General features: G+C 34.6%; 4 protein-coding genes across 7 annotated transcripts; 1 reads left to right on the forward strand and 3 right to left on the reverse strand.

The window, feature by feature from the left end:
• Positions 1 to 1,148: 1,148 nt before the first annotated feature.
• On the reverse strand, positions 1,149 to 9,058 carry LOC112734835 (probable pre-mRNA-splicing factor ATP-dependent RNA helicase DEAH4). The gene is made up of 16 exons (XM_025784323.3): positions 8,705 to 9,058; positions 8,507 to 8,599; positions 8,286 to 8,390; positions 7,939 to 8,156; positions 7,644 to 7,696; positions 7,421 to 7,537; positions 6,913 to 7,004; positions 6,138 to 6,224; positions 5,809 to 6,023; positions 5,362 to 5,454; positions 5,057 to 5,180; positions 3,853 to 3,997; positions 3,458 to 3,527; positions 2,429 to 2,589; positions 1,994 to 2,169; positions 1,149 to 1,867 (listed from the first exon to the last, which is right to left on the reverse strand). The coding sequence occupies exons 1-16, from the start codon at positions 8,902 to 8,904 to the stop codon at positions 1,717 to 1,719; spliced, it is 2,100 nt and encodes a 699-aa protein (XP_025640108.1). The 5' UTR covers positions 8,905 to 9,058; the 3' UTR covers positions 1,149 to 1,716.
• Positions 9,059 to 9,959: 901 nt separating this feature from the next.
• On the forward strand, positions 9,960 to 11,683 carry LOC112734837 (uncharacterized). The gene is made up of 2 exons (XM_025784327.2): positions 9,960 to 10,214; positions 10,587 to 11,683. The coding sequence occupies exons 1-2, from the start codon at positions 10,188 to 10,190 to the stop codon at positions 11,442 to 11,444; spliced, it is 885 nt and encodes a 294-aa protein (XP_025640112.1). The 5' UTR covers positions 9,960 to 10,187; the 3' UTR covers positions 11,445 to 11,683.
• Positions 11,684 to 12,462: 779 nt separating this feature from the next.
• Positions 12,463 to 17,624, reverse strand: LOC112734836 (U-box domain-containing protein 6). 4 transcript variants are annotated; one of them, XM_025784325.3, is made up of 6 exons: positions 17,123 to 17,624; positions 16,351 to 16,521; positions 15,833 to 16,018; positions 15,594 to 15,701; positions 14,331 to 15,490; positions 12,463 to 13,754 (listed from the first exon to the last, which is right to left on the reverse strand). In XM_025784325.3, the coding sequence occupies exons 3-6, from the start codon at positions 16,004 to 16,006 to the stop codon at positions 12,959 to 12,961; spliced, it is 2,238 nt and encodes a 745-aa protein (XP_025640110.1). In that variant the 5' UTR covers positions 16,007 to 16,018; positions 16,351 to 16,521; positions 17,123 to 17,624; the 3' UTR covers positions 12,463 to 12,958. The 4 variants fall into 4 exon arrangements, with proteins under 4 accessions (XP_025640110.1, XP_025640109.1, XP_072085143.1 ...); XM_025784324.3 differs by having other exon boundaries at positions 16,428 to 16,521; positions 17,123 to 17,612; XM_072229042.1 differs by having other exon boundaries at positions 16,428 to 16,521; positions 16,949 to 17,398.
• Positions 17,625 to 21,243: 3,619 nt separating this feature from the next.
• Positions 21,244 to 22,245, reverse strand: LOC112735655 (uncharacterized). The gene is made up of 2 exons (XM_025785183.1): positions 21,543 to 22,245; positions 21,244 to 21,425 (listed from the first exon to the last, which is right to left on the reverse strand). Exons 1-2 carry the CDS (start codon positions 22,243 to 22,245, stop codon positions 21,244 to 21,246), a joined length of 885 nt encoding a protein of 294 aa, XP_025640968.1.
• Positions 22,246 to 22,694: the final 449 nt, after the last annotated feature.

Genomic DNA, 22,694 nt, shown 5'->3' on the forward strand with positions numbered 1-22,694 from the left:
GGTATATACATCTCAATGCATTGTTAAAAGAAGGGTCTTGATGCAATTGCACAAGAAGATGCATTCCAATTTCCAGCTCCATGAAGAGTTTCTAATTTAGTTATATTGACATGTTTTGTGTACTTAATAGTTCCGGTGTAGTATGCGCAAAATGGTTGAATTGCTTACTAGTCTTTTTCTCTTCAATATTACTATTGTTTTTTGTATATAACTGCAGATGAAAGTGGATATTCTATTTCAAATCAGAACATGTAATAATACACTTCAATGACTTACGGTTAAAAAATGTATTGCAGGAACTGAAGCATTTCACGTGATTTAATAAATAAAAAAAAAGAAAAAATATATTACCTCGAGTCAAGTTAAACCTCCTTGATGATAGTGGGTAATGCTATTTATAAGAATTCGTAAGTCGTAACTCTGCAAGGACTACAATTATAGAATGAAAATTGTTAATTTTGTGCACTTTCAGCTAATAAAATTAGCCCATTACACATCATAATTCGTTATTTTCTTGAAATTTTTATTACCTGACAATTTAAAACTTATTAGCTATCGTTTATAAAAATTAATCTCATAATAAAATCTGGAGTACTATATGCTGCACCTAAGTATTTCCAATCTAAACGTGCTCAATAATGGAGTCAACGGATGATTAAAGTATTTACATAGTCGACGACGCAGACTGATTCCACAAACATTGCTTTTCCAATTTTCAAGTGATTGATCATTTTGTGTAATTTTTCCTTTGTCATTTTATGAGTTTTTCATTTTTTTCTTTATTCATAATTTTATCTTTTATTTGGATGATTCATTGAATTATTTCTGTCTAATGCTAATAAAAACTAAAAAGGCGATGCTGATTGCTGACTAAATCTGGATAACACTTAGCATGCGTATGCGTATGTGGTCCTTATATGAAAATAACATTAGTATTGATAGCACCGAAAAACTTGTTCCCCTAATCACCTTACAAGAAAGAAACGATTGTTGCTTGAATCAATTTGAATTCGCACTTTGTCAGAAATGGAAAATTGAAAATTGTGTAGTTTTTGCCCTTTAACAACGATGATTAACACCTACTAAACGAAACAGTACAATTTTGGTTATAACAGTAGCACTTTACAATAACTTGCTGATAAGACTAATTTGCAAATTCAAGATAATCTTATTTAGAACTAGAGAATAGATACATAGACAGACTTCCAAGAATGTTTCAATATCACAAATAAAAATTAGAACTTTCTTGTAGAAGTGCCATTAAAAATTAACTATATCAAGTTATCAACATGACGTCTGTAATACAGTTGCATTCCAAAATCCCTGCTAGTTGTTCAATTACTTGTCAAAAGGATATGGAGTTTGTTCACTCCCTTTCCCGTCCTATTTCTTCTTTTCTTCCCCAACTTTGGGAACATTTCAGTGCCCAAGATCATGACATGATAATTAATATTATACATGGTGAACAAAAGTATATATACTTTTTCAGCCACTCACACAACTTTGCATAGCCATACCAAGCCCAACATCACTTGCTCTTGGTCAAATTTCCAATGTTAACATCAGAGCACAAAAAAAATAGAAATGGTAACAACATTGAAACTCAGAAGTCTCATTTTATCTTGGTCCAGTGTCCTTTCAGAAATTTTAGCACCGACCTACCTGTTGAGCAGAATGCCTGACAAGTCCAGATCATCATCTCAGCTATATCTTCGCTCATTTCTTGCCTTTACGAGCAAGAAATCGTTCTCTAGCAGCTTGGATTCTACTTTCACTGTCATCAACACCAGCAGTAACTTCAACAATTTTCTTCGGCAAATCTGGTACATTTCTCTCGGTCTCCTCCTCAACAGGACCAGTTCCACCACTGATTCAGACAATGGAATTAGTGCCAACAATCGCATCCTTTTAAAACCCAAAAGAAGAAGGGAAAAAGAAAAAAGCTCCAATTGCGGTATTTTATTCAAAGCTCAGAGACATCAAACTGAGTTACCTTAGTTTGTATACATCAAGTGTCTTAAGCTTGTTAATAACAGGTACAACCCATCTCATCTCAACAGAACATACATTTCTCATGTATGGACGTGGAGTTGCAATTAGCTCATGGTACACAACATAGTCTGGAAACTTCCCCAGATCATCAGCTTTCAGAACAGATGATGGATGTACCTAGTACACATTACAGATGCAGGTATCTAAATATCTATCATTTAGTTAAAATTGAAAACAGTGAAGTGTATGGATTTAAGGGAAGCCATTTAAAGAATAAGTATAAAAGTAAAAGCTCGCCAACACAACATGAAATAATATTTAGCAATGTGTTGCTAAAAGCAATGTGACATGCAATAGCAAGTGATCGGTCAAGAACTATCTATTCCAAAAGCTTAAGTTGATGGGTAGTGAGTAAACTTGCTCTCATTAATATTACCTGGACTACTTGGCCTTGAAAACCCAAAGTTCGATAACCATTGTGATGCATTTTCCTTTCAGCCAGCTGATTTGCATATCCCACACATAGAGCCTTCCTCAAATTTCGATAATCTTGTCGAGACTCTCCCCTTCTCCTACTTGACCTTATATCGAGTGGTCCTATTGCAAGGTTGAAAAATGTAGGTAAAGGGGTGGAAAGGGAAACAGGAGAAGGAAATACACATAGACACACAAAAGAAAAGAGATCTTCTTTCCCCGTGATGTAATTCCACTTTTATTATTATTTTATTATTATTTATCTTTTTTTGACAAAGGGGTAATATTAGATTGGATATCATCATATGCTAAAGTGGAAACCAATAGTTTCTGTAGATCTTTACTGAAAACAGCATGATAATACTAGAAACAACTAACTGAGCCCTGAATGCAAGAAAACCATCAATTACTTTCTATCCACTTTTATTAGTTTAAGCATGTATGACAAGTAACAAAAATGAGATTTGACCAGGATACCCTTAGATTATAAGATAATTATGTGCAAAGGAGACTAACACAGTTCTCAACTTGAAGATGCTTTATTGTCAAACCAAATAGATCCAACTGTTAGTATGAACTTATACTATTTAGTTTTCAACAGAAAGTGTATTCTACAGTCTACACCGTACAAAGCAACGCTTAGAAAGTATTACAGTAAACACAACTTGTTCAAGCAACATTACTGTTGATGAATATAAATCTAAAAACTGACATTCTAAAATTAATGTTCAAAAGTTCATTCTATTCATAAATCATTCAACAAAATTGCCCAAGTTCACATCAACAGAAGTAGGATGAACTGGAAGCAGACAGAAAAGAGCTACTACAACATGTCCCATTTAAATTTCAGTCAACCACTATTTCACACTTCTTTTAAATGCACAAATTGCCACATGAGTTTGTCAAAAATAATCCATTAAACAAAAAATTTCAAAATCAGGCATAAAGTCACTTTCTGCATGCAGTTTCCTCAGGAATATGGAACACAAACCTTTTGCTATTTTCTGCATTATCTGAGATAACTGCTTACGGACATCTCTAACAAACAGCATCCCTCGCACCTGCAATTAGTTAATTCCAGAATAATCACATATACCATTCATTAAGTAAAACACCCAAAAAAATGTCTAAGATGTGTTTCCCTTCGTTTTTTATATGGGACTCCTGAAAACAGGAAATTTTAGATGAATGTTACTGAAGTAGAACTGCAAACATGCATTCTCATCAACATCAAGAACTAACAATAAATGTCTTTATCCAAAGCCAGGAAGATCTTATATATCTGCACAGCCAGCTGTTTTGATTATGTGACAAGGAATACCCTAATACTCCACAAGAGTGGTAAACTTGAGACTAAATATTCATCAACAGACTTCCTAGGGTTACCTGTAAGCCATTGTCTTTGCACCAACCAATGTCATAATCAGTTTGATCCCAGCACTCAAATATCTGCAGCAATTGTATGTGATCACCCAAGCCAAAGCCATCAGGAAGGTTGGGCTCTGGGTGTTTCCTCTTTTTCTCAGTTTTGCTGAATCAGTGAAAAGTTGTAACAGCTCAGTCAGTCAGTCCTTGAAAAAGGAAACTGCACAAAACTATATGCAAGGCGTATTCCAGAATTTTGATAGTTGCTATATGCATTATCCATCCATTACTATTGTAAAACATGTTTTATAAGATGCAGTCTGTTAAAATTCAATCATGTGTATTTATTTGTAGGGAATGCTAACCTCGTCACTTGTGTGCTGGTGTTAGCATCCACACTTTAGACAGGACCAAGAAATAATTTTCTTTCATTTTAAGAGTGTGCAAGACTTGTGGATAAGAGGTACTTTGTCCATAAATTGAAAGGAAAGACCAACATGGCTGAGGCTTTTCAGAGACAAAGTGTGAATTTACAGCACGGTTAACTTTATGTTTATGAGAGAGGATTCTGTAACAACAAAAGAAAGTCTAATCCCTCTAGATGGGATTAACTACATAGATTAGATTATTTCATAAATGATATCAATTGTTAAACATGTAAAAGTCTTTAAACCCTTTGATGATTTCACCTTCTAACTTGCTCTGTTACCTTTCACCAAATCTACCCTTCCTGTTGGGACTTCTACAGAACTTCTTCAAACACGTGCATATCACCTAAGGCGAAATTATACCATCTTTTCACAATAGGTCCCATATGAGCTTTTCCTCTAATGCATTTGTCCTTGATCCTAGGATGTCAAACTAATCAACACAATTTTTGTGGTATATTATCTTTTCACAGATATGTGACTTGTGGTATAATATCTTCCCTGATTTTACCTCTAAGCTACAATTTTTGTACCTTGATATTTTTTTTTTTTTTTACATTCCCAATACTCTATGTTACTTCTACTTTTGAAATCATGTGATTCCAAAGCCTATCTCTGCAGCTCTATCTTTTCATTATCTCCTCTCTTAATTCTTTCAATAGTAATATATCATCAGCTATCATGATTTCTATAAGCCAGGAAAAATAAAATGCCTTAATATACACAAGTTTTGTGCATTTATGCAAAAGGAAAGAGAGTGGTTTGTTATCTAGTTGAAAATGCATGAGAGAGAGAACCTCCGCGCTGGTAGCAATGTAGTTTCAGCTGATAACATGGCAGCAACAGTCAAAGCCTCAGGTATGCAACCATAATCATTTGCCTCCATCAAGGTTCGTGATAAGGAAGGTTCTAATGGAAGCTCTGCATAGAATTTTAAAACAAAATTAAAATTAAAATTAATAAAGTTAGAAAAAAAATAGTGCACAAGGAACTTGTACTCATTCAGACTGACATCTCATGATGAAGATAATGATAGTGAAATGCATGATTTCTCCAGACTAATTTAAAATTCAACCAAAAAAAGAAAAGGGGAAATAACTACCAGCCATTTTCTGTCCAATACTTGTAATTGCACCATTTTCATCAATAGCATCAATCAGATATAATTGCTTCAAGGCATCTTGTAAGGACTCAGCTGCAGAAAAGCCAGTCATTCATCGCCAAGTTATAGTCGAGTAAAATCCACTAAATCACTATTTGTCATGGAAGATGGAACAGGAAGATTAAAATCAAGAGAAACTAAACATATGCATTAAAATCAGTTGGGAACAGAACTCTGGGCCGATAAAAAGAACAAGGGTAACAGTAGAACACCATTGAAGAAGCCACAGAAAGAATTCAAAAACTTTTGAAATAACAAGTGAAAAAAGAAAAAGAGATAAAGCAACTTACCACAATCAAATGAGAATCAAGTTCAGTTATTTAACATTACTAAGAAAGAAAAAAAGAACAATTTAGTAAACTTTCAAATAAGAAAAAAGTATCTTACATGAAGGAGGATCAAGAAAATCAAATTTCAGGATGTCAATATCTGGAAGGTCCAATGACTTCAAGTAAAGAACACTACCAGCAAGAGAAGATCTCTGTATTTCGGGAACAGTAACATCCAAGAACTCATCATTGTAAACTTGGGAAGGATACAGACGGTAGCATTTTCCAGGACGGGTTCGTCCCGCTCGGCCTGCACGCTGATTTGCTTGCACTCTGCAATTTAAGATATTACTTTTAAAGCACATAAATTGCTTCCTGGACTGTAAAAGCATTGCATCACTGCATCCATGCTTCAAGTCAAAATGAAATGGTAATAATGATGCTTACTTGCTAATTTGAACAATATCAAGAGAATACATGCCGGTAGATGGATTATACTGCCTTTGCTTTACATACCCAGAGTCAATAACATACCTAAAATTCACAACGTATGTTCAGAAACCGTACGGAGACAACTTATTGTGCTTGATCTAAACAAGAAAACTATTTCTATGTACAATCAAATCAACAAATGTACACATTCAATTGTGATGGGCATTCATCATAAATAAAATAAAAAATAAACAAAAAATTGCATCTCATAAAATGCAAAGGAATTAGAATATCATTAATTTATTTTCTTTGTATAGGAATTTGCATTACAAATTTAAAAAAGAAAAAGACATGCATTTTAAAGAACAAGTTAAACTAGCACCACATTACTACATGTGATTTTCCACTGTGTCAAAAGAAATAAAATGCATTGTCAGCTATACTATATATTGAGCACTCATTCTTGTTTTGGCGACAATATTTTCATCCTCTTCAGGGTGCTGCCCTAGGTGATATTCACACTGCTTTTACAGAAATAGTTTAATCATGGCATTAATCAGCTTCTTGTCACATTCAAGAAATGAATTATCGGGTTGTCATTTCAAACAAGTTTAGGCTTTTTCTGACAAATACAATAATAAATAGCTACACTGAACACTGCAGAGAAATAAGAATCATTTATTATTATTACAATAAGTAATAACAGTTCCCTTGGCCTGCAATAAGCAACACATCCACTGAAGTTTTAATTTTAACACAATAAACTTTGACAAAATATTAGTTCCCTTACACAACACCGTCAACAGTCAAAGAAGTTTCAGCAATGTTTGTTGCAACAATAATTCGCCTACAACTTGGAGGTGGGGGATTAAATACACGCACCTGTAAGATTATACAAGATACGGATGAGCTTAAAATGCATGAAAAATATATATTATCTGGATCTTTAGTTTTGATGAATACCTCAAACATAACTGTTGAATAGTCCCAAAACAAAGAGCAATCTCATGCATCTAATTTTTAATTTCAGGCTGAGTAATATTCTTTTGCATATGATTAGGAAACAAACATGATAAACAGCAACTTGAAAGCGGAAATACCTAGAGAATTCCCTCACTGCAGTTTGTTACTAACTTATTTCCAGAAGCCTAAGAACTATGTCCATTATACCTTCCAAAATATACTTTATATCGGTTCATATAGAAGTTATAGTATTTGCAACTTGCACTGAATAACTCAAGCCAGTGGTAAGCACAGTTCTCAATTAGGAAGATTGAATCAGAACAAAAATTACTAGCCTGCAATTCAGGTGGCAAGGAACCATGTAGGGGGAGGATTATAGCATCCATACAAGAACCTTCCTCCAGAGACCGCACTTTATCTTCTAACTTAGATACCAATTTCTCTATATCATCCTGTGAAATTATTTAGGCATGCTCAACCATTGCGTCATTTTAGAAAATAAAGGATTGAAATTACACTCTAGAGTATAAGGTATATACCATATGATGAAAAGTTCACCTGTCCAGTCATGAATATCAAGACATCCCCTTCCGGTTCGCGAACATGTATATCTGCAAAACCAATACAATTATTTTAACCATGATCATCTTCTTCCTCGAAGAAAAGACCAGTTTTCATGAGACGTTATCTCAATACATGATAAATAGACATGTTAATATGTTATGCAGGAATCCATCAAAATGCAATCAGAAAATTTTAGTTATACACCCTTGCTAGAAAGATTATTAACAATTGATACAATTTAAACCAATATACATTGCAATGCAGCTGAGGTTAATATGTCATTTCATACCAATAGCCGTTTTCAGAGAAGACTCGAGATAGCTTGACGGACGCTCCTTGCTATAAAGTATCTCAACCGGGTACAGTTTTCCTGGGATGGTCAACACAGGACAGTCCCTAAAGAAATTTGAAACTTTATTACCATCAAGAGTGGCCGATGTGATCAAGACTTTGAGATTGGAAGTACGAATTTTAGCCAAGCGTTTCATCAGCCCCATCAATATATCCCTGAAACAAAATACCAATCAAGATTACATAAACAAACTCCACTGATTCAAACAAATATACAATCCAAAGCTAACACCTCGGACTATACTACAAAGTCTGCAGATACAACTGAAATGCAACATGTCTTACGTGTTCAAGCTCCGTTCATGAGCTTCGTCCAATATGACGACAGAATACTCATTCAGCTCAGGATTCACCAGACTCTCGCGGAGCAGAACCCCGTCGGTAAGATATCTAACCAAAATCAAATAAAATCAAATCAATCGCCACCATTCATCCAGTCAGAAACCAATTGAAATAAAAGCCAAACCAACTCAAACGGTGAACAAAGAATTATAGAATGCCATTACTTTATGCGCGTGCGGTGTGAAGTTCTATCCTCGAATCGAATGGCATATCCAACTTCCTCTCCAAGCTGAACGCCAAGCTCCTGCGCAACGCGCCTGCGATGAAGTAAGAGCCAAAACGACGGCGTATTAGCGAAAGCGAAGCTCAGAAATTTGTTTGGGATTTTAGTGGAGAGAGAGAGAGAGGAGTTGGTTAATTACCTTGCGACGGTGACCGCAGCGACACGGCGGGGCTGAGTGACGACGATTCTGGCGGAATCGGCGTAGCCGCGGCGGTAGAGCATCTGAGAGAGCTGGGTGCTCTTTCCGGAACCGGTTTCTCCGATGACAACAACGACGGGATTGCGCTCAATAGTTTCAATGATCTTTTCTTCATATTGCACTATTGGAAGTGTTGCCATCGAATCCAGCAAGTGAAACCGAAAGAAACCGCAAGTTGGACTCCCAGAGTCTTAAATAGTAAATACTAAATACTCTCTGCTGAAGACTGGCCTCCTAAACTGAGAGGGAGCAAGTTATTGCATTTGTTTCAAATTCTACATTGTAAATTTTATTAAAAGAATTCGTTACGAGCTAATGGAATAAGTATACAATGTGATAATAGGCTGATTTTTTGCCCAATATGAATAAAAAATTAAAATTAAACATCTGTTATCCTATGAGGTAAAATGCTATTAATTTATCAAACACAATACACTCATATTATGCAGAATAATCATTCGAGTACATAATAAATATCTGATATCCTATTAAATCGAATACCCAATTTAAAATACTTGAAATTGATTACACAAATACACTTTTACTATTCTAAAATAAGTATATGTGAATAACTTTAAATAAACATCCGATACTTTAATTTTAATTTGAAATTAACCACTATTGTATGCATTGTAAGGCACATGTATTGGCTCCCTATACTTTTTTTTTTTTTTTACCAAAGATATGAGACTCGAACCCACAACTTCTTAATTGAGTATGCCATTTGAACTATTACTCATTCGCGGCTCCCTATACTTTCTCTTATTAAAAACTTTGTTTTTATTTTAGAGATATCACATATCACAAATTTTAATTATCGAATTATTCTCTAATTTTTTATTTTGTTATATTAAATTTTGGTAAAAAAAATTAGACCAGTTTTTATCATTATAAATAAAGGTGGAAACTCAGGTGCAGTCAACTTCACGTGAATTTGCTACCTGAGAGCCGTTAAATAATTTGATTGATTTGACTAAATTTTCATCTAACGGCTCTCAGATATCAACTTCAAGTGAAATCGACTTCAGGTGAGTTTTTACCATAAATAAAATGTATAATTAATTTGTATAACAAAATACAATTTTAAGTACTAATTGGATAATAAAATTTGTGAAAAAACTAAAATGTCTTACTATTTTTTTTTTTTTTAGAAATTTGAATATTAATGTCTATCTTATTCTATACAAATTTGACTACTTCAATATCGGAGCTGCTAGGAAAATGAACTTTGGGGCAAGTTAATTGTTCAATTTTTGGAACTTATAAGGTCTTTAATTATTTTGTGTGTATATATATATTTAAGTAGTTGGTCCAACATTGCAAACGAAATGATGATAGATCTATACATTATTTGAAAGGGGCAACTTATTTGCTGTTTGCTGACTCTTATCATCTTCTAGCTTCTGCACCAATATCACAAATAATGCCTACATCCATTCTCCCTTCCCAAGTAAGTCTCAAAATCTTGTAGATGATCGATTTTATCAATCGTTTCTATCAAATCTTGATGGTTTTTCTTTTTAAAAAAATTACTATTTTATCTTTTATTTATAAGGATATATTGTTTATTTAACTGCGTTACTAATTGTTCGCTACAATGGAATTCATTCTCGTTGGTTTTCATAAGATGGATTGAACAAACAGAAAACAATAGTAAGGGCATGCATGAACCATGGGGGCATAATTAATTAATAATGAGATGCATGAAACAAATTTGCCATAGAATGTCAAGATTTAGGAACAGTTACACATATTAAGACCAATGCAAAATTAATTTGTGTTGTCCCACGTTCATGAGTTTTGTTCTCTTGTGATTTCTCAGAATGGAAACACAAGAACCACAAAAATGAGTTCAAGGCAACGTCCATTACATGCATGTGGAGTTTCCATGATAGCAATGGCAGAAATTGCGATTGGAAAAACCCAGAATGTCAATGGTCCATTGGGTGCAAACTTGAGAAGGATAATTGCAAAACTTTCGAGATCCACCACACCCCTTATTTATGCAATGCAATGCCAATTGCTAGCCATACTATCCTTCATGGATGATCACATCATAACAGCAGAGAAAATCTCCGAGAAATTGTTCCCATCCTCTGCGGTGGCCTTCGACAAAGTCGATGAACTAGTCCTAATCATAGCCTCCATGCCAGAGAAATTTGATGGGGCAGTGAACAAGGTCTCAACAGTGATCCACAAAGTGCCATTGCTAGAACGGGCAATGACCCTTTTCATATCAATGTTGAATGGTTTTGCTTCTATCTTGGATCATTATTGGGGGCGTGGAGATTCAATAAGCACAAAGGAGAAAACCATAGGTGTTGATTCATCTTCTTCTTCTGGATACATTTCCTTGGAAAACTTTCCTCCCATATCGGAGGCCGAAATCAAAGGGACTCACGACAAGAAGGCAGCGGCAGTGTTGCCGAGTTGCGCAAAAGGGTCTTACAAGCAGGCATTACTGGAGAGTGGTAACAAAGAAGGGAACAATCCACATGATGATGATGATGAGAAGGAGGTTGATGGAGGTGAATTGTGTGAAGTTAGTGAAGAAGGGGAAAAGAAGCAAGATGATAGAAGAAGTGAAGTTGAAGAGAATGATAAGTGTGAAAGTAACAAGGGTGGTGATGTTCTTTTGAAATTGTTTGATTCATGGCTCATGAACCCAGGTCGTTTCTAGAAAACCATGAAGAATAATGCAATTAGCTAGCTAGCTAACTAGAATCTCCATTTCTAGTAATTTTTTTTTATTGATTTATTTGTTTTGCAGTTTTGTTTCAATGTTACCCAAACATTCTTGAAAGTAGCTTGTTACTTAATTTTGTCCAACAAAGCAATCAAGTCCGTTCTTACCACTTATTGAGTTACAGTGTATATATAGGCAATGATTTACTTAGTATAATAATACAAATTTATTGATTTTGTATGTGTGAATCTTTCAATTCCAACAATAGAGGAGAACTATAGGATGTTGAGAAATTAATAACATAGCAGTCTCCTTATCAATGAAGCTAAGGGGCTATTGAGTGTTGAGGGTACAATAGAACTAATCACAAAATAAAATAATTCGTCTAGGAATTATTCCGGGAAGATAGGCACTTGGTGCGTCCATCTGCATGTTGCAAAGTCAACACCCAACAGAGAAGAATATCCATTTTAGTTTTGGTTGCTGTATGTTTGGATCCTGAGTGTGACAAAGTCAAATCATCATGATCGTCATCAATAACGATGTTCCTGAATTCTGATAGTGCTTCACGGATTCCCTCTGATCTACGTTCAAGTTGGCTTGATGACATAACCACAAATGAAGCAACTGTGCTAAGAATGAATTCGCACCTTAGGACAATTTCTTACGTTGGATATTTGACTCCAACAACTGAACCATCACATGATACCGTTACGAAAAGGCAATTCTTGACCACAGATCAGGCAACTTGACATTTTTAACACCCAAAAGTTCTCAATCAAATTAATAAAGGTAAGAAAGAAAGAATCTACGTTTTAATGTAGAAAACAGACAAAAAACTCAAAAAATCAGAAATCAAATGCAGAGTCTGGATGTTCGGAAACCTTCTTTTAATATCAGTGTCTTTTAATTTAATCTTAATCATAGAAACCAATATCAATAAAAGAATGTACACTCTGCACACTCCGAACCAATAATTACGGGCCAAAGACGACGTAGGAGAGACATGAAGTTGAGGCTTGAATTGAAGCAAATGGATTTATGAGAAGGAAAAGTCTAGGGAGCCAGCAACTTTGTTAAATTCTGGCCAGCATGTAACCAGCAAAAAAAATTGAGCCATTGGATGAAATCTCACACCAATCTCACACTATTAAAACTATTATTGATGACTATTTGATGGCTACAAATCACAAAAGTTGCTAGCCCCTAGCATTCCTCTTATGAGAATATGCTTACTTAGCTTCTTTCCAAAACAGAAACACCGTAATTTACATTATTCAGGTTTGTCGTAAGCCCGTAGCTGGAAAAAAGCAAATCTTACACTTTGAGCCTCGATGAAATACCCCCGGAAAAAAATTAATGAGAGAGAGAGAGAGAGAGAGAGAGAGAGAACAAAATCCATAGATTACACAGGCCTGTACATCACTTCTTCGCTTTGGAAACCAAAAAATAAGCAGCACCCATTGGAAGCGAAATGCAGAGATTTACAAGTTACAAACCTTTGGAGCTTAACACTGGTAGACAGAATAGCTCTTGCTTTTCCAGAAAAAGCTAAAAGCTTTCCCTGTCTTACTTCTAGACATTGACTTGCATTGCGGCTTCATTTCAGAAGGCGGCATTGACAAATCGCTAGTTTCAGGAGGGCAATGATGTGCGTCAGCTTGCACTGGCGGATGGTCTCGTTGCCGCTGCTCTCGAAACAACATCAGGAGTTTCTGAGCTTTATCTCTCCCTCTTGGATTTCCATTCACTGATATTGAAACCAATGCAGGGATGACACCTTCTTGTAGCACCATCTCACAACATTTCTCACTTCTATTGCATAGAAGCAGGAGGCAAGAGACAGCTTGCTCCTGCTCTAGGAGCTCGCCTGTGTCCAATATTGAAGCTAATGCGCCTATAATTCCTGGAGTCGATAACATTTCCTCCATCCCATCTTGGGAAGAAGCCAAATTTATCAAAATAGCTATACATTTTTCTATCCAACTACAATCGCCCTGGTCCACAAGAAGAATTTGTAGGCCGCCAACGATGCCGGATGAAAGGAGGTAAGGAATGTTGGAGGTTACAGTGGAAAGATTATAGAGAGCATGGAGAGAATCCTGCTTGCATTGAATATCAGTGTCAGCTTGAAGAAGCTCGATTAAGAACTGAACAGCCTGACTCACACCAATCAAACGCTTGGCCTCTTCAAGGGAAGATAGATTCACGTATAAGGCAGTTGCACAACCATACGAAGGAGTATTTGAAACCATTTCCTCCAACAATGATAATACTCCTGCCGCCAACATGATTTCCTTATTTCTGTTGAGAAGTTAAAAGCATAAAATTTAAGTCGATGATTTTCACCTTGTTAAACGTAATTGTGAATATTCAGATGTTAACACAATTTTTAAGTAGACATAAGTTAATATTATGCATGTTCTGGAAAAGCTAACGAACCATAAACAGTACTGTATCTTGGGAAACTCCGCCCACATTTATAATTGGAAAATGTTAACTTCATGTACAATGTCATTCTCTTTCTGTTTAAATATGACAATGAAGAACCAGAGCGCATAAATGCTACAGAAATTATGTATATCCATGTGCATGTGGAAGGAATAGTGGAGGGAATTATTACATCGAAACATATTACCTAATAAATCAGACAAACTGTGGAACTCATTATCAATACTTTTTAATAAAATCAATTTACTTTCAATATGAAGCATAAAAGCATTTTCAATAACAATATTGCTAGCTTCTGTCCAAGTGCAGGAATCCAAACAAAAGCTGCTATATGCCAATGATGTGAAACAGGATAAAATGGTTTACTAGGAACTACATTAATGGTTCAAAACAATTTAAAAAATAGAGGGGAAAAAAGAAGCAGCAAACCTGTCATTATTTACAGCCAGGTTGAAAAGAGCCATTGCTCCATGCTCCTGAGCCATCAAATTTCCTTCACGCACAGCTGATTGTAAAAACCGCAAAAGTACTTCAACGAAGCCATTAGCCCCCATAAAAATCCTTGCTTCTTCATCATCCTTCAGCAACAGCCTTAATCGTTCAACCACTTTACATTTCCTCTTCAAACTATTAGCCTCAGTCAAGATTTCCAGAAGACTTAAGTACTGTGCAATATCTTCCTCTTGTGTAGACACACTTTCAGCCCTATTTCCCCCAATTTCCTCAAAGGTACCCCTTTCTTCTAATGGAACCACTTTAATACCCTTCAACTTGCAAGAGCTGACACTGTTTGCAGATCTTGAATTTGTGGATTCAGACTCATTGAATGCCAATCTCCAGTAATTAAGATCAAGAGATTCAGGAGGGCCTTCGGGAATATTAACTCCATTCTGTTCACACCAACTAGCAACAAGACCTTTCACACAGTAATTAGGAGTCAAACAGAGATGTGTGAGCTTCTGTTGGGTCTTTGGGCAAGTGCTGTGGCCATCACTAAACCATTTTTCTATACATAACCTTTCGTAAGTTTGCCCAGAAGCAATGATTACAGGATCGTACATAAGTTGCAAAGATATTGGGCACCTTAGCTCTTCAGGGGGAAGGGGCATGTGCTCTGATTTCATATCATTTGGCTTAAAACAAAAGGAACCAAGTTTAGAAAACTGTCTGTCAAAGGCCTGACAATGAACACCGGGAACACCATCCTCAATGGATCCCTGAACAGTGGGAGAACAAGGTGCAGAACCCTGAGAATCATTGTCATCTGAGAACTCATTTCTAAATAATTTTGAGTATTTCTTCATAAGATGCAAAAGATAAGCAACAATTGATTCCTTCCGCTTGTCTTCCTCTGCCCGAGCCCTTTCTATGACCTTCTTGAGAGCTCTTCTTTCAGCAAGAGCTGCTCTAGAAGATGTAATTCCAAGCCTGCTAGCAGCCTGATGAAAAGATTCAAGTTCATTGCTGTCATTAGAGTCATTAAACTTTCTTCCCTGCTGAAGCAATGCAATTAAATCATCACCAATTTTCTTCTCTGATGGATCAAGTGCAAATGACACACTTGCAAGTTCATTGACAATCTCCTGAATCTGAACAAATAAATTCAAACCAAAGCTCAACTTAAGTATTGACACAAAAACAGTAAATTTGTGAATATGCATTTATATAAACAGCAATCTTCAAGTTTAGTACCTGACACCCAATAGATTGTGGAACAATATCTTCCACCCGTTTAAGACCATCTTTGAGAGAACATTTAGCCCTCTCAAATTTTAGAAGAATAGAATCTGCAGTTATAGCCTGCATCGTAAGTATTGCCGTTTGTGAGATAATGACTTTAGACCAGCCAACAAATGAATAACCTGATGAACAAGCTAAAAAGAATCATCAGATACCCAGAGATCAGGTCATAATGGAGAAATAAATCATACCAGGTAAAGTTTACTACATTCTGTGCAGTGCTGAAGAATGTTTTTAGTCTTCTCTATGGCCATGTGCAGAGAACATAATGCTTGAATTCCAGATTTGCTCCTAGGCCGAGCTGCTTCCAAGGAAGGAAATACCGACAATATTTTGCAATATATCAGAGAAAGCGCCTTGCACATCTGTCCATGTAACTGCATCAGAAACCAAATAAATATTGCTTAGATTACATTACAGAAAATTAAAGAAACAATTACATAAAACTTGTAACAGACAGGAAACCATGACACTAAAACCAGAGAAAGACCGATCATTAACACTTTTCTTTTTTCATTTGGTCAGTGACGCAAATATTTGCTAAAGTAGCCATAGTGATAAACCGAATAAAAAAAACCTGTCCAGTAGTGCAGATTCAACTGTTTGTAATAGCCACTCAATAACAATCAATAAATTTCCGAAAAAGAAAATGTTTGTCTCGATTTTCCACTTAATTGAATCCAAAAAATGTAAAGAAACAAATATTTACCAAATTCGAGTCCTCAAATAGACCTTGCCATATCGACTGTTCATATAGTCAAAGCAATTACTGCTCAATCATCATACCTTGGCATCACTTGCTGAAAACTGTTTTTCCTCATACTCAGCTACATCCATAGTTCAAATCTCCCTGTAAACTCTGGGTGCTAACCAATCTCAACTGTTTTAGCCAATGAATCAAATGCAAACAAGAAAAAATCAGAAAAGAGCCAAAAAAAAATAGAAAATAGAAAATCTTAGCAATTCGGAATCAAAACGGCATCAGTCCATATCGCTGCAGTCAACTAAAATTTTCAGCAGTTTTTTCGTTCCAAATAGTATGCAATTAATTAACACTTTCCTTCAAGAATTGAAGAGACAACAGCTAACAGAAAATACAGTACGTAACTACACGCTGCTCAAATTTTGAAAATAAACTTTGAGGGATCAGAGAATAAATCCAAAAGACGAAAAGGATATCTCAAATTCGAAATAAATCATCTCCGTGAAGCTTAATCCATCGAAACTAATTTTCACTTAACACCTTAATGATTTCAACAAAAAAAAAAGAACTCGGGCTTAAGTTTCCAGCTAAGATCTTCACTTACACAACTTCAGCGCTTGAAGAAGTATAGAAAGGTTGAAACACAAAAACCGTTAACAGCTTAAAAAACCATTAAATAACTATTCAAGAGAAGTATCAGATTCAGAAGCCAAGTGACGTAGGTAAGTTAAGTAGAAGGAGCAAGGATTGGATATTGGACAGCAAAACGACGACGTACCAAGCAGAAACTTCAAATCGCGGCCAAGGAGGCTTCATTTAGAAAAAAAAAAAAGAAACAGAGAGAAAGAGTTGTAGAATGGAAGAAATTTTAGAGTTGAGTAAGAAGATGAAGAGAGATTTGTACAGAGTGAAACACGCTGAGAGTGAAATCGAAAGCAAAATAGAGCGAAGTTTGTGAGAGAAAGAGAGAGGAGAAGAATGAAGGAAGATAGGGGAGGGAGATGGAGATTTGGTTATGCTGTGAGACTCAGTGACTGTCTGACTGAGTCTAATTATTAAAATTTTTTAGTTAGTTAATATATAATATAATATTAATTATTTGAAAATTAAAGATGTAATCATGTAATTATATTATATTATATTATTATGTGTCCGTTTTATTCGTTTTATTTTTGGAATAAAATTATTAGACTAGAGCGCTCTGTCTTGGAGGGATGAAATTATTGTTGTTTACTTTTTTTTTTTTTAATTTTGGAAACAAAGAAAATGGATTGAAAGGGAAGGGAGTTAGAATTTTCACTGCTTTTTTCTCTCTCCCTTTCCCGGTTCATCGGCCGACAGTTGCCGACCTCTTCGTTTGTCGCCACGCAGTCTTGTATAATGACATTTTTGTCCTTTTGCACTCCACATGGTATTTAAATTAAAAGTTTGATTTAGGCTTCTATAGTATGTTAAAAGTGTTGTCCAGGGTATATAATCACATTCAAATCTAAAAATTTGGGTCATTTAATATTTTTTTATAAAAATTATTAAAAGCAATATTAAATAATTAAATTTTTTTGGTTTAAAATTATTCTGTTTATGTTAAATTCTGAATCTTAAATTATAAATTTTAAATTTAACACTCTAAAATATAAATATTAAATTTTAAAATTGATTAATGTTACCTAACTAAAAGTTAATTCTCTCAATTTTTTATTTATTAAACATTACATTTTTATTTTAATTTATGCAGTTAACAAGAATCGACATATGAGATGAACTTAAAATATATAATAGTAGAAATTTTTAGGCCTAACGGAAAAAAAAAATCATTTTTAGAGTAAATTAATAGAAGATTATATTTTAGCTTAAATATTCTTTTTCAGTTTATAAAATTTTAGATTTAAATTTTGATTTTTCAGTTTATAAAATTTTAGATTTAAATTTTGATATTATAGATATAATTTGTTGTTTTAACTAGGACATTTGATAAGTATTTAGTTTTTGTCTCCATACTAATTTTATTAGTTTTGTTATACATATAAGTTTTTTGATAATTAAATCTAATTAATTTGGTCAAATTCAACAAAAATTAATTTTATTGGTGAAAATATGAATACACGTTCTAACTATTCTCACTAATGTAAACGTTTATATTCCGCATTTATCCTCCTCTTTTTTTTTTGTGTTGATTTTTTCTTCGCATACTTTCTCTTTATCGTCGTTCTTTTATTGCTAATGTTGTTGACTTGTTGCTGCATTTTTTTTTTCTTTTTTTCTCCTCCTCTTCTTGGTGATTTTGCAGAATTATATGTTTTTTCTTTTTATTTGTTTTATTTTTTCTTGTTTTTTTATTCTTGTTAAGACGATAAAATAAGAAAAATTATAAGAAAGTAAAATAAGAAATATAAGATGAACAAGAAAAAAAGATGAGGAGTTTTGAGTTATGCAAAATATATCAGAAAATAGCATCGAATTTTTTTAATTTTGACACCAAAATTTTTCTATAAAAACACATAAATGTCTTCTTTAATACTACATTTTTTTTCTTCTTATTATTCCTCTTTCTTTATTTCTTTCTTTATTTTCCAAGATTGCGAGAATCGAACCAATCATCGAACCGGTCAAGTGACTGATTCAATGATTCAACCAGATCGAACCGTAGTTGAATCGGTTTAATTAAATATAGAGTAAAATTATAAAAAAAATTAATATATAATTTTAAATATTTAAATTTAATAATTCATACACTAATAAAATTTAAAATTTGACAATTTCACACGATGAGTTATCCATAATTTATCATTAAAATTTCATAAACAACTTCAAATATCAAAGTTTATAACTAAAGAAAATCAAAACGCACATAAATGACAAACACAAAATATTTTACAACCAAAAGAAACAACATTGGACAAACAATATTTCAACTAAACAAAGACACTACTCATTAGAAGTCATAATAATCATTAAGTGTTCTGATGTCTCCATCATAAACCGATAATCCAAAGCTACCATCTTCAGAAGTACCACCAAAAGAAGTATTTGAGGATTCAATTACAACATTAGGCATATCCACTTCAATTTTCATGTCTCCTCCATCTAATAAAATAGAAAAAAAAAACCCAATAAAAAATTAATATTAATGACATATATTTTTATAGAATGAAACAAAATTTGCTATGTCATTCACCATTAAGATACGAAGGCATAGCATTATCAATGTATATTAAACTTTCAATGCTTTCAACATCTCCGTTAGTAAATTCAGGATCATCCTCATCTGCCATTACCCAAAAATCTACCGTGTTAATGTTTTGAATGTCAATTGGATCATAATTCCTCTTCTTTCAATGCAACCTAGATTGAAAGCATAGATTATAGGTCACATAAATAATGTCACTTAACCTTTGATGCTCTAACTGGTTCCTCCTCTTTGAATGAATATGTTCAAAAAGACTCCAGTTTCTCTCACATCCAGATGAAGAAGATGTTTGATCAAGAAGATGGATTACCATTTTTTGTAAATTAGGAGCACTCCTACTATGTAGCATCCACCATTCACCTACATAAATACAAAAATCAAATACTTTTGAATGGTTATCACGCAACATATTAAACTTTCAAACTAAATTGAACTTGGAAATAAAATAATTTACTAGGGTTGAGTCTTGTTGTTGCTCTCTTAGCACTTTTCTTCCCAAAACTTTCTTTACAATCTCGATACAGTTGTATCTCTTGCATTGCGGCAACTGAGTCATCGTAAAGTATTTCAATATCACGCAAATCAAGTAAAGATCTCAAGATATTTACCTTCTTAACAAAACCCTCACTATAGAAAAACGCTGGATTTAAAAAGTACGCTGTCGCATGGAGATCGCGCTTCAAATGCTTATCCCACCGCATTTTCAAGATACTTGTGTATGGCATATAAGCAGCTTTTTTATTTCTAAACATTGTTTTGATAGCTTTTTTGGCTCTTTGCATGTCTTCATACACATATCCCAAAGAGGGTTCTCATCAGCATCAACAATCCTCAACAACTTAATAAGAGGACCAACAATTTTTACAGAAATAATACAATCTTGTCAAAACTTACTATCCAAGATAATTGAACTAACAATCTTTTCATTAGCACTTTTGGCTAATTTATGAGAAGTAAAATATTTGTCCACGTACCATTAATGCCTGTAAATCTTTCTTGTGATCATATATACTTTTCAAAGTAATGAAAACAGTGGAAAAATGTGTGACTCCTGGTCGAACAATTTCTTTCAAACTTTTTATTTTTCTAAGCCAAGACAAGAAGATCATATGATTGTAAACAAACACAGTCACTTTTGAAGCACGGGAAGCAAGGTCTGCTATATATGTGAGGAATACTTGCAATATCTTTCAAAATAAGATTGATACAATGGACAGCACAAGGAGACCAAAAAATATTTGGATATTTTTCATGAATGAGTTTTTCAGCAGATACATAATTAGCAACATTATCAATGACCACCTACACAATGTTACTAGGCCCAACCCACTCAATAACATCAGCAAACAAATTAAACATGGTATCGGCAGTTTTTATCACATCAGAAGCATCAACAGACTTAACAAATAACATACCAGCAGGACAATAAACTAGAAAGTTAATTAAAGTTTGTTGCCTTTAATCAGTCTACCCATCTGTCATCAGCATACAACCGGTGCTTTTCCATGAATTCTTATACTTTTCAACAAGTAACTGACACTCTTTCTTAAGATCGGCTAGTAAATAAACTTTCATTTCATTATATGATGGTCCCTTGAAACTAGGTCCAATTGCAGCAATACCATCCAATACAGGTTGAAAGTAAGGTGGTTGAATTGTATTGAAAGGAATACGTGCATCAACGATTCATTTAGCAAGTCCCAACTTAGCCCTTATTGGTGATCAACTCTCATACACCCATTAGAATCACTAGGGTATTGTAGAGCCTCAAACACAATAAGGACAACTTCCTCTTCATTAACCCTCAGAGTCAATTCACCCTTTTGCACATCAATAAGGACTCTCCCTATAGCTAAAAAGGGTCTCCCCAAAATAATAGTGGCATTCTTGCCATCTTCCATATCCAGTATGACAAAATCAACAAAAAAAATAAATGGTCCTACTTTCACTAGTAAATTCTCAACTCCCAAAGAAAACTTAATTGAACGGTCAGCAAGTTAAAGAGAAATACGAGTGCGTTTTACCTCATCAATTTGAAGCTTTCTCATCAAAGAAAGTAGCATGAGGTTGATGCTAGCTCCAAGGTCACATAATACCTTCTTAATAGTGATGTCTTCAATGGTACAAGAAATCAAAAAGCTTCCTAAATCTTGCATCTTCTCAGGGAGATCCTGCTGAATAATGGCACTGCATTCCTTTGTTAGCATCACTGTCTCACTTTCTTTCCAGTTCTTCTTATTAGTCAACAACTCCTTCATGAACTTGGCATAAAGAGGCATTTGCTCAAGGGCTTCTGCAAAAAGAATGTTGATCTGATACTTTCTGAAGACCTCTAGAAATCTGGAAAACTGCTTGTCTTTGGAGGCCTTCTGAAGTCTCTGAAGATATGGCATCTTAGGCTTGTACTCAAATGCTTTAGGCTTCACCGGATATTGCTCAAGATCAACTAGAAAGGGATTATCAAGATGCCTTGGAGGGTCATGCTCCACTTTGCTATTGGCCTCCTCTGGAGCTTCTTTTTCAATCGGCTCCTCACTAACTTTTGCTTCTGAATCTGTTAGTTTACCACTTCTCAAATGTATGACCTTGCACTCTTCTCTTGAATTAGTCACTGTGTCACTAGGAAGAGTATTAGGAGGCCTCTCGAGTGCTTGTTTGCTCAACTGACCCACTTGAATCTCCAAGTTTCTGAGTAAAATTCTGGTCTCCTGCATAAAACTATGAGTACTCTTGGAGAGTTCTACAACTATAGATTCCAAGTCATAAGATTTCTGAGGCTAAAAGGGTGCTTGTTGTGGCTGAGAGGGCTGAAACTGATGGTTGTTGAAGTTGTTCTGATTAAAATTGCTCTGGGAGTTATTGTTGAAATTTTGTTGCCTCTGTGGTTGATTTTTCCACCCAAAATTTGGGTGATTCCTCCACCCCGAATTGTAAGTCTTAGAGAAATTATCATTACTGGGGAGTTTAGAAGAATTGCCCATGTATTGACCTATTCAGGGAGAAATTGGCCATAATCATGATTCTCGCATTGAGGGAAGCCACCACTCATGTCATAGGAGGTATCTTGAGTATTGACGGCTGAGACTTGCATTCCATTCAAGTGTTGAGTAATAGCACTAATCTGTTGAGACATGGCCTTATTCTAAGCAAGAATTACGTCCAA

Source organism: Arachis hypogaea, chromosome 3 (assembly GCF_003086295.3).
Source record: "Arachis hypogaea cultivar Tifrunner chromosome 3, arahy.Tifrunner.gnm2.J5K5, whole genome shotgun sequence".
NCBI lineage: Eukaryota > Viridiplantae > Streptophyta > Magnoliopsida > Fabales > Fabaceae > Arachis > Arachis hypogaea.